This window comes from Oncorhynchus tshawytscha, linkage group LG06, assembly GCF_018296145.1.
Source record: "Oncorhynchus tshawytscha isolate Ot180627B linkage group LG06, Otsh_v2.0, whole genome shotgun sequence".
Classification (NCBI taxonomy): domain Eukaryota; kingdom Metazoa; phylum Chordata; class Actinopteri; order Salmoniformes; family Salmonidae; genus Oncorhynchus; species Oncorhynchus tshawytscha.
In genome coordinates, this window is record NC_056434.1 from 44141179 (window position 1) to 44153771 (window position 12593).

General features: G+C 42.8%; 1 protein-coding gene across 1 annotated transcript in view; it reads left to right on the plus strand.

Annotated features, from left to right (window-relative positions):
* The window catches only part of kdm7ab (lysine (K)-specific demethylase 7Ab), a 33815-nt gene that overhangs the window by 11904 nt on the left and 9318 nt on the right, over positions 1-12593 (plus strand). The window contains exons 2-5 of the mRNA XM_024423929.2: positions 6402-6487; positions 6824-6941; positions 7028-7188; positions 12001-12142. Coding sequence (XP_024279697.1) covers positions 6402-6487; positions 6824-6941; positions 7028-7188; positions 12001-12142 — 507 coding nt within the window. The remainder of the gene's footprint in view (positions 1-6401; positions 6488-6823; positions 6942-7027; positions 7189-12000; positions 12143-12593) is intronic.

Genomic DNA, 12593 nt, shown 5'->3' on the forward strand with positions numbered 1-12593 from the left:
TATCCATAAGCGTCAATTACACGGTTATTCAATTACTGTCACAGCCCTATGTCCACCAACATTGTTCACCAACACTCAGCTTTGTCTAGAACTCTGGAATGGGGCTGCAGCTTCAGTCTCTGCCTGTATGGGTGTGTGAGCAGACGTGTTGTACAGGGAGACGGGAACGCTGCCAGTGTGTCTGCCATCACCATGGAGACACCTTTGTGCCACCACCAGTCTAGGTGAAGCAGAGGGCAGCCTCTGATAGATTGTGTTATTTGTTTGGAATCGCTTCTCAGTGCAGAGGCCAGGGGGAAATTACTGGAAATTTGAAAGTAGGGTGCTTCATAAGTGAACCCACCCAGTTATGTCCAATATCACCTTGATGACCCCCACTAACGGTACTCTCCAGGATTTTTTTGAGCACCATCAAACATGAACCAGTTTCTTGTAGCCGAATGTTGGCACCATGTCCTCACGGATGCTACTAATAAAGACAGATGTCTTATTTCCTACCATTGTCTGCTCAAATGTGTTTCTCCCCTTGATCAACACAATGAACCTCTGACTGCACATCTGACTAATGAACAACACCACTCGGACAAGATGGCAGGTCTCTTTAGAGCGAAGGCAATGAGGCGACGTATTTTCCGTGTCAGTCACTGGGTTCCTGGGCAGAGGAAGAGGATTTTCACCCTCATTGGCTCCTTATCTATCTCTGGAGTGCTGCTTCATTATGTTCCCTGCTTGTGCTGCTAGAACCCACCCCCCACCCACCCTCTTGGCAGACAGTCCCCATTGTCGCCTTCTCAAGCACAGACAGTCACTCTCTAGAGGGATTTAAGCATTTTAAGGCATGACGCGTGCAGCCGGGGGCCAACAGCCATGGACTTGTTTGTCTGTTTTTTCCCCCTCCTTTCTATCTGGCTAACATTGGCCATATTTGAGGAGGGTTTCTTAACATTTAATCTTTATCCTTGGTATTTTACCGGTATCCACCAGAACACCACATTTTTCACATTCAAGTCCAAAATAATACAAATATACACGTAGCCAAACTGATTTGTTTTTGTAACATCTCCGGTGTTTGTTTTTTCCAAAGACGTTCTCCCTCCCACATCAACAGTGGTGCAATACCACTGCAACCGCCTGATGTGTGTATGTAGGGAAACGCAACAGCAGCCATGCAAGGTGCAAATCCAACAGAATATCATTTATGTATTTAACCTTTTATATAACTAGACAAGTCGGTTAAGAACAAATTTGTATTTACAATGACGGTCTACCTCGGCCAAATCCTAACGACGCTGGGCCAATTGTGCGCCGTCCTATGGGACTCCCAATCATGGCCGGTTGTGATACAGCCTGAAATGGAACCAGGTGGTGACGCCTCTAGCACTGAGACTCGGGAGCCCTAAGTGGGAGAAAGAAGTCTCTGTTGTTACAATGGATATCCAAATCCACGATCTGGTTACTTCTAATTCCAAAAATAATGTTTTTGGTTTCAAAATATTGATTTACTTATTTTCGGTTACCTACTACACACAATGCACTATTGCTACTGTCCTTCAGGGAACCTACTCTGGTACAGAGTTTGTTTGCTAGCTCGAGCTGGCTAACGTTAACCACTCAACAGGCTAGCATGTAATTACATTCCATACCTAGTGTTGGCAGTGGTAAACTACAATTAATGATGTATATAAACCCTGGATTGCTGACGCTATGGATTAGCCAATGAGAGGCTTTGAGGCCACCGGTTGGCCATACTGGCACTCCCCCGAGTGGAATTCTACAGTATTTCAATTAAGTTACATGTATTTAAGTATTTTTTTGTTGTTGAAGTGGGGGCAGTAACATTAGAACTTTCAAAAAAGTATACTTCATGGAAAATGTTTTTTATATATTTTTTTAAGTTTAGCTCATGTCATTTTTAAAGTATGCATTAAGGTGTCTGTTATAGAATAAATATGGCAAAAACAAACGTAGACATTTACAAATGCGTTTCTATAGCTTCCAAAATATTTTTTACAATGTGGGAGAGTGCCAAGATAGAGGTGCGGTGGCTTCAAAACAGTGCCCCCTGTCAGTCATCTACTATGTGTATGTGTGTGTATAGATGTCTATCTCTCTCTCTCATTGGCTACAATCCACCAATAATGAGGAAGTGTGATTTTAAACAAGCTATTATTGGGATCACCAATCCATGAGCATTCCCCACATGTGGGAAATCTTGCATATTCAGCAGGCAGGCTCTTTGTCCCTTCTTGCCTCGGTCTCACGAAAAGGGAAAATCATTCCTGCTTGCTGCAACTGTTTAGTACCTTGTCTGTTCATAGTTTTTTTTTTTGTCCTTCTATTTGTTTCGTAAACTTTTCGGCCTGTTCTCTGTGAAGTAGACTAACCGAGTTTTCTAACCTTTCAAACTTGGGTTAGTGCTAGCTGACTCACAGCTGAGTCTGGACTGTGCTGTTGTGATAATTTCCACCTGCCTGTTCCACCTTCCTTCGATCGCCGGCTTGTTGAATGTTTCCCTCATCTCCTGTGCCCTCTGCCGCATCTGGACTATTGTCTCTGGAATCGGCCCGGTGAAATGGCCTCTACCTCTGAAGCACCTCTCTTCCTGGCTCTCGCATTAGTAACTCAGCCACTCTTTTAACATCTGATGGGACCCAGCTGTCAATCTGTAAGTCTCTGCTGTCTCTTTGCTTTTGATCAGCTCGATTTGTTTTAGTTGTGTTCTGTGGATTCCTGCCTATGCTAGTTGGTCTCAAGTTGTTAACAATGTTTGGCTCTGGCTTGCTACCTATGCTGATTGTGGTGGTTGGCTGGCTAGGCTAGTCAGCAGACTAAAATAGTTAATGATGTCAGATGGCTGGCTAGCTTGTTGGCTAAGATAATGCATATAACTGATTTAGGTGACATTATGTATCTCCAAAACCTTGGTGTACTTTAATGAGGCTCAATTCACTATTAAAGCCGTAAATTAGCTAGCTAGGTGTTGAAAGCTGCTGGCTGACTCATGCAATGCTAACGTAGTAGGGTTAGTAGGGCTAACGTTATTTGGCTAGCAACTTTGCAAGCTAATTTGTAACGGTACATTCATAAAACATAAAGTTGTCTGAAAATTTAATTGAAACCAGTAGTCATGAAGGCACACGATTAGGTTTAATTTGAAGTGATACATTTTGAGGATATGTCGAAGTACCTTGTAGGGAATAGACTGACTGGCTGGGTCCTCTGACACATTGCCCCTCAAAATGTTTTATGTAATGACTCGAAAAATAGAAAAGTGAGATTTTAACTTTGCGTTGGGCTTTTTGATGCGTATACTAATGCAAATCCATATGTTACATGTGGTTACGTTTTTGAGACCTGGGGTAACCACAGCACCAGGAAAGAGTGGAGCTCACCTCTGGATCTCCATCACATGCTCATTGCTCCCATCATGCTCCTTTCTTCGTCTGCCTCTAAGCTCACTGATTAGTCGCTCTCAGTGAGGTGCTGGTGATCTTGCTGTGTTTGGCTTCCTTCCGCTAGGCTAGAGACTCCTAGCCACAGGAGTGAGCTGCATGACTGAGAAAGTGGCATCATTCTCTCCATGTCTGAAGAGGAGATGAAAACAAAGGCAGAATGGTATAGCCTAGTAACAGAAGAATGTCACTGGCTCAGGTTGGAGGTGAGCCTGAAATGTTGTTGAGTACAGTTGTCTGTAGTTGCGCTTAATTTCTTCTGCCCCGTACTATTTTGATTTGTTCTGTTTCACTTCTTTTAGGTTAGGCCTAAGCCTACTCTGACATAATTACCGGGTTGCCTGGTGACTAATGTGTTTCCTGAGAGGGTGGTTGTTTCATCATTAGCCTGCTCTGCAACAAAGGGAGCTGTGAGTCATTATTAGCTCTGTCCTTCACACTCCGTAATAGTGAGTGGAAGTAGCAGTGTGTGAGAATACAGGGCCCACTGTTCCAATGCACAACTGCAGTCATGACGTAGGGAGAGGGTGTGTGGTTTGTAGTCAGTTCCGGACCGTCTCTCAGAGCCAGACATTCTCAATAACACACACTGCCACTGTGTGATTAGTTACCCGGTTTTCAGTGGGGCTATGTTCTGAAGATGTGGACTCTTTAGGTGAAATAAGATGACAAATCAGTGGTGTTGTCATCAAGAGTCTGCCAGACTCTCTCTTAAGGCCAGGTACTACCCCCCTCCCCTAATCATATCACAATCAACTTTTACCAGCTGAATGTAGACACAAATGACTTGTATTTTTTTTTCTGAAATATTTAACTAAATATGCAAATAAGGTGATGTCGTCTCATTAAATATGAACATATGTGTACAGTGGGGCAAAAAAGTTCTCCCACTTAAAAAGATGAGGCCTGTAATTTTCATCATAGGTACACTTCAACTATGACAGACAATGAGAAAAAAAAATCTGAAAATCACATTGTAGGATTTTTAATGAATTTATTTGCAGTCCCACAGTCTGACGAAGTATACTTCCAAGCAAGGGCTTTGGGATGAAGATGCAATATGGCAGTCGTGCCAACATATCTCATCAGCCACCTGGTGGAAGGGACTTTGTGTATCTGAGGCTCTTTCCCCTGTTGCCTAAATCATCCTCCAAATCCCACCAACATCAGCCGCCTCAGAGCGCAACTGGCCCTTGTTTGGGAACACGCACGCAACAGGCTGACCAATACAATGGTTGAAAAATTGGTGGTCATCCGGGCAAATTTTTGGACTTTTTGAGCCTGAAAACGAACCATCCTCAAGGTTGGAAAGTGACAGTGAAGATGAGGCCTAAGAGTCTGATGTTCAAGAGGTGGACATTGAGGAGGTCCAGGGAGAAGACATGGAAGCCTGAGCGGAAGACATCCAAAGCTTTAGTTTCTAGACTATCATTTTGCAGATATATGTTGAAAACGTTTTTGGGAGATGCGATGGATCATTGGAGATCATTCAATATTCCCTTTTGTTGTTCAGTGAAATCATCCCATGTGAAGAGTCAACTAATTTAATTAAAGTTCAATTCGTAACTAAATAGTTTCTTTTATTTCTATTGTAAGGATTTAATCATTTGCAATTATGTCTACTTATGATAAGGTAAAAGGTCAATGTTTCTGTCTCCATCTGATTTGTTAAATATATGCAATGCAAGAAACATCTACATTTAAATGGTATTTATTTGCATATATTCCCACGGAAAGTTTCCACCTCCTGAATATTCCCCAAAATGTGCAACCCTAGTTAAGGGTCAAGAAGATTGTTCTGAGAGAGACAAAGAGAAAGTTGATCAGAGACAGCACGCTCAAGTGTTTTGGAAAGAAAAGAAAGAAGGGATACAGGTCTATAGTTTTTGATATCAGATGAGTCGAGTGGGCAGGTTGGCCAGACCTCACTAGTTGTAGGATGTCATCTGGAGAGAGAGGGGAGAAAGAGGTCAAGGCGTAGCGTAGTTCTGTGTGAGGGAGACCAGTGGACTCAATAGGCTGAGTGAATGAGTAGCGGATGTCATCAACCTTTTATTTTCAAAGTGATTGACAAAGAAGCTTGAAATGGCTACCTCAGATTTACCACAGATTTATAGTTCTCACTCTTTATTGAGGGGGTTGAAGTTGTTAATGTTGAGAAAACAAAGGTGCTAAGGTAGTCAAAATGACTTGTGGATTATGATATCCTTATTTGACAAATGGATCAGGATGGCAGGATGTTTTGTATGTGAAAGGAAGTGAGCTGAAATCTTTTTATAACTTCGTTATGTGATTTTGATAAAGCCCTCTTAGATTTGGATTCCCTGCATTCCTAAAGCTTAAAACCGCTGACAAGTTTAAAGATGGCAACTTTTAGACTTTCCTTTCCTCCCGATCCCTGCCTACTACAGATGGCTGTTGATGTGTACCCTAGTTGGTTGACCACTTGGCTGGATCCCTTCTTGAATGAGAAGGGGTAGTATTTTACATTTTGCAACAGTTATTTAGGAACAGTAGTTTTGTCTCCGGATTCACAGACACTCAAATATCACCTATGTACATTTTGACGGCCTGTTGATTAACGAGACACACTTCCTCTTATTATTATCATTGTAATTGTTTTACTTTGTCTCAATGGGCCACTAGGCTATACATAGGAGCTATGTGCAATGGTCAGGTCACTGAGGAAGACGTCAGCTTGAAGTCGAAACATCAGTCACCTGTTCGCATCCTGTACAATGGATTCAAATGGGCAATAACAAATCAATCCTTTTTTACCTCGAATTAGTCCTTTTGGAAGGTTTTCTTGGTAAACCATTCTATTTGGAGGGTGATGTTGGATCACTCCCTACATTTAAACTATATTTACTACAGATATGTTGTGTGTTGAAAACCAGCTTAATTCATAAAACTGAGTCTAAATATCAAAATGTTCTCTTCCCTCTCCAGCTGTGTCCAAGTGGAAGAGCACCATGCCGTGGACATCGATGTTTACCACTGTCCCAAATGTGATGTCCAACACGGACCCTCCTTGAGTAAGTACCACCACACACTCTGTCACTTTGTATTACTCCAGCACGGTTGATTTAATATTTGGCTCTCCACTAGATGTCTGACCTCACAGAGCATACGGCGGGCGCATTAGGGTAATTGAATGATGGTGTAATCATCAAATTGAGATTGAAGATGGCCCTTGTTCGGCTAGAGATAATGTGGGCTTTATGATCTTCTGAAATGGTTTATGGAGACAATCCATAATGCAAGACTTCTATGTCACTCAGACACCTGCAAACTTGGTGTAGTATCTTCTCTGTTTGATCATTGACTCTGACGGTTGAGGAGTTTTACAACTCGCTGTCTTGTCTTCCCAGTGAAAAAACATAACAACTGGCACCGGCATGACTACACAGAGCCTGACGATGGCAGCAGGCCGGTACAAGCAGGGACCTCTGTGTTTGTACGAGAGCTGCAGAACAGGACCTTTCCCAGGTACTGAAGGAGCCACGATCTTGTAGAATTAGTTGAGGTAGATTGCCAATAACGTAATATAAATGCCCCTCTTTCCTGTGTTGCAGTGCGGATGAAATCATGGTGCAGATGCAGGGCCATCAGGTAACACAGAAGTACCTGGAGAAGCAGGGCTTCCGCTACCCCATCACCGTTCCCAAACTGGATGGACTTGGTCTCAAGCTGCCCCCCTCCAGCTTCTCTGTAAGGGATGTGGAGGAGTACGTTGGTAAGAGGAGAACACTTGAAAAATAGACTGCTTTCTGGACACTTTTCGATTGCCGTTAAGGCGGCGCTAGTGTGAAACGCACACTCATTGGCAATTTTCACTTGTAAAACCCAGCGCTCTGCTTTTTTCCAACCTTTGTGCAAGCGTTGTTAATTTACCCGTCTACCATCAGCTGCCTTGCGCTGAGGTAGGAGGTGTTGAAATCTGAAGTGTGTCCTTAAAAAAACATGCACCTATATGCCAATTTCAGCCAGTGCAACTAGAGATATTTAACACCGACCAAAAGCTGGTCTTAGCAGTAAAGCGATTTGCTGATGGCATTGAATTTGTCAGCGGAGGCACACACAGTAGGCTTATTGAAAGTATCATAATCAGCAAAAGAGTTAATGAAATCCCCCATTTTTATTTATTTTTGTCCATCTTCTATGAAATGTATGGACTCTGCATTAAAGGTGACAGTGACTGTAGGAAGCCTGTTTAGGATCATCAAGTTATTTTAAAAAGATTGCTATCAAAAAATGCCTCTTCCACTTTCCTTTGTTGGATTTCTGTCAAATCGCGGGAATTCCTATCACTGTCCATGGTTCTGGATCCGCATGTAGGCTATATTTGCTTGTTTGTTTACCTTTCACGTGGCAAAGTTACTACTGTCCATATCAACTGTGATGGTTGGCTTAGTGGTTTGAACATGCAATGCATTTATGAAAAGCGCTCAAAGGTATAAAAAAAATATTATTATTTTTCTCCCCAATTTTGTGATATCCAATTGGTAGTTAGTCTTGTTCCATCACTGCAAAGGTCGAGAGCCATGTGTCCGCCGAAACACGACCCCACCAAGCCACGCTGCTTTTTGACACTCTGCTCGCTTAACCCAGAAGCCAGCCGTACCAATGTCTCGGAGGAAACACCGTACAGCGACTGTGTCAGCGTGCATGCTCCCAGCCCGACACAGGAGTCACTAGAGTGAGTTGGGACAAGGACATCCCGGCTGGCCAAACCCTCCCATAACCCGGACGAAGCTGGGCCAATTGAGCGCCCCCTCATGGGTCTCCCGGTCGCGGCCGGCTACGACACAGCCTGGGATCGAACCCGGTCTGTAGTGACCCCTCTAGCACTGCAATGCCGTGCCTTAGACTGTTGCGGCACTCGGGAGACGCCCTCATACTCAACTATGGATCTCGAAGCCATGTCCACTGATTTAGACCTGGAATACCAGGTGGGTGCAATTAGTTATTGAAAACCAGCAGTAGTGCGGACCTCCTTGGGTAAGAGTTGAATACCCCTAGTCTATAGCCTAAGACTTCCATGTTGAAGCCAATTTAATGTAGAACACTAGATAGGCTACATGTTTGTTATAACTTGGCCTGTTGTAGGGTTAGGCTATTGTATAGTTTATTAAATAGTAGCCTAGGTATATCTTCAATGGATAGGACAAACATTATAGGCTACTCCTGCCAAAAAGCTCTTTGCCTTAGGCCTACGTGTGCCTGTTCATGGAACGAGAGATGCAATTCTTGATATCATGATTCTGACCCCATCCTATTTAGAAATATAGTTGCCGTTTAAAAAAAACAACATATTGCTTGTTTTAGTTTAATTGGATTAAAAACCAAACTTATTAGAAGGATTCACTGTCCATGGCTTTGTTAGAATGCATGGCTCGCATGCAATGCATTTTAGAAGCTGTCTGCTCTGTTTGGAGAGGTGCGAAAATGATCTCTAACATGGTTCCATGATGTTTATAAAACATTATATTTGGGTGCAGTAAGTGGACCCCCCACCGCTTTTTATCTTTATATTGGATCTGTTTACAGTTATTTTTAAAAGTGTAGGTATGAGTAAAACTATCCCTAGTCTACGTTGTCATAATATTATATGCCCACGGGGAGCAATTATGGTGCTTGTAACTGTATTTAGACACAGCCTACTTAAAACAAGTTGTTTTATTAGAATCGTTCACTGTCTTTTTAGGTCTTATTTAATCTTGTGTTATGTTTGGCATAGCTCAGACAAGGCAATTTACAGTAGGCCTATATCAGTTTGAATGCTATGTTTTAAAATATATATATATATTTTTTATTGAAGCCATGCAATTACCCTACTTAGAACAATGTGGATTGCAAACATGTTCAACCTAATTATCCAATATGGGATAGGCCTGCATTTTGTTTCTGTAGGCTATTTATTACGGACTAACATTTGATTTGTAGTTGATATAAAAAATACCTTAAATGCACAACTTGAAGCAACCACATATTTAGCCATGAAGCATGTTCTCATTGGCCAGTGAAGGGCCAAGCCTCGACACACCTGCAACTAATTTATTCATCAAAACCCAGCCCTTTTTTGCCACCGCCAGCTATTGCGCCCATAATTCCCGCTGTGAAAATAGCTCAAATATTTCTGATACACCCCAGAACCTGCAACGCTACCACCAGCACTAAGATTTACCATTACATTAGGTTTGTTAAAATGGAGCCCTCTCTCACAGAGTGTGCTGTTTTGGTGCCTTTGTTTTCTTTGTGTACATTTTACTGTGACATACTTATTTTCTAAACGGACCCATTTTCAAAAGAATTGTTTCAGTGTGCTAATGTTCTGTTTCTATGTACACCAGCTCTCTAGACATTTCTGGATTGTTTACCGCTGAGTGGGATGTTTAATCAAACGTGTTTGTTAATGAGATGCTAGCTGAGCATCTTGTCGAGGGTTAAATATTAATCCTAAGTGCTTGCCGTGTACCGTGTCTGTACATTACTGTAACTTAATGCGCCTCGGGACCATCTCAGTTCACAGAGCTGAGAGGTTCACTGGGTCCACCTTTTTACATGTTACATTAATCCACCAATAATGAAATAAGTGTGTCGCTAAAAGTGGCTTAGCTTACGGAGCACTGTGGTTTATCACCTCTCTCCACTATTGAAAGTCTGGTACTTATGAGATCCCCTTACATCCCCAGTACATTATCAGACATCTCAGGTTTATGTCCGGCTAAGTTTCTTTTAGGTTCAAATTACGTTCACTCTGCTCCTTCTGTCTACACAAACAGAAAGAGTGGAGACAAAACCGTCTCACTATTGCTGCTAACCTGAGAATTTGTCCCTGTGACCAGTGTATCATATTACCATAACCAGAAGACTACAAAAAGTGAAGCACTGGCCATTGTTTTTCTTAGCATGGGATTTATTGTGTCTCTGGGTTTTTTTCTTTCATGCCCACAGTCATGGTGTGATATTAGAACTGTAGATATTAGAAAAGATGAATGGTATGGTCTTCCTTTTTGGGAACTCAGGCTCCAAATTCGATCTCACATCTGTGTCAGAGATGTGTGTCAGAGACATTCTGCCCACTCCTCGGTTTCTGAGCAGCATATTATTTGTCACTGGCAGAAGAACAGTCTTCCATTCTCACAGTGATATGTTGTGGTTTTCATGGCTCTTGGACTCCTGAAAGCTCCTTGGATTAGGCATAAGCCTGTGGAGTTATCAGTCTAGGTTGAGGTGTCAGCCTGACAATGACCGTCAAATGGTTTAATGTATTCATGTGTGGGTCTATTTTGGGGGTTTATTAGTTGGAAAATATTCTTTAACATTGTTCATATTCACAATGTTTAAATGCCCCGTGCTTAACCAAGCATTCACCACAGGCCAGCTGCCCAAGCTCATCCATTCACCTCAGTTGGCACTCTGCCTGCTAGGCTCAGCAGGGACCTGTAAGTTAATTGTATTGAACGATATGTTTTTTTCCATGGCCGTCTCTCCATTTACCCTAATGGCAAACCTGTTGTAAAGTGTCTTTTGTCCTTTTGGAGCATGGTTTTAACATCACACTTTCCAAGGACCTCAGACCTGGGACCAGCACCGCCCTGTCTATTCTCCAGGAGACCTGTGCTCCTAGTCCCTGACTGTGTCACTGGATGGAAAGATAATTGCTAAAATGAGGACCATAAATATTCGCCTTAGGACATTGGTGGTTGGAGAGATTTTTTTGCCCCAACTTGTCGTTGGTGGTTCTACGCCCAGGCAGCTCCCCTTCCCATCTGTACACTAGTGCTCCTCTGGCTGTTCTCTGTATGTGAGGCTGCTCTGCCTCCAGCTGTTCCCTTTCATCAGGTGGTGGCCAGCAGGGCCAAACAGGGCTGTCCTTGCACAGCCACCAGCTGTCCTGTCATGCCCTGTGTTAACTGCAGGTCTGTTCACAACTCCCCCCTCCCCCTCCATTTTTTAAAATGTATTTGCAGTTTGCCAGCTGTACACAGGTGGCGTTATTGACACACATGAAAGACATTAGCCAACCCTTACTAGGCTCCTCCAGCGTCCATCAATGGAAGGACAGTAATGGGATGCGGAGAGATTGCCTTGAATGTTTCAATGCACTTCCTCCAGTGGGCAGGCTGCAGCAGCACTGAGGTGTCCATCAGGAGTATTATGGGGATTCTGAAAATGTCAGCAAGCTTCACTCCTTGCGCCCTCCATCATTGGACATCTGCGCATGAGAACTGTAGTCTGTCTCTGGCTGGCCCTCTGTCTGGGCTGGGGTGAGGGTGGTGGATTGGATCTGTGAGTATCCCTGGTAGATTTCAATATATTAAAGTATTTTTAGAAGCTAGATTTAGCATGTATTGGTCAGTAGTACTGTGCAGTAATGGGGCGATGCTGTAATATCATATCAAATCCACCTGGCACCTGTCCTTACTTAACATACTACGTTCTACAAGTGTTAATGCCTGTCCCATCCCATCTTGAACTTCCTCCAGACTACTTTCTGCATCGCAGAAACCATATTCTAAGCTGAAGCATTACTTTCTTGCAGGTGGTGACAAAATCGTGGATGTCATTGATGTTGCCAGACAGGCAGACAGCAAAATGAAGCTTCGAGAGTTCGTCAAGTATTACTACAAACCTTATCGGCCAAAGGTGCTGAACGTGATCAGTCTGGAGTTTTCAGACACCAAGTAAGTATTGGTTACTTTTCGCTATTAACACGTATATCCTGCTACTGCTTTGATCATTGTATAATTTGGATTCACTTAAGTATTTTTAGGATTCACTGAATTTTCACCATTTAGAATGATCCTATTTGTTATGTAAATGGGATATTATAGAAGGGTCTAGACACGTATTTTTTTTCCCGATTTCACTTGGTTTTGAGAAACTTACCGCACCCGCAATAGACTTCCTCATTGCTTGTTCTGCGGTATGGGAGTCACGGGAAAACAGGAACTAAGGCTCAAAAAACACCAAAATATATCATTTTAAAAACGACAAACCTCTCAGTATAGTGATGCAGGTCTTTAGATGTTGTACACATGAAATTGTGTAATTCCGAACTTTATCCCCAACATTATAGTCCATTTTGTGCGGTTTCCTTCCTACTGTGCTGCGTGGGCTACACAGAGAAGCAGC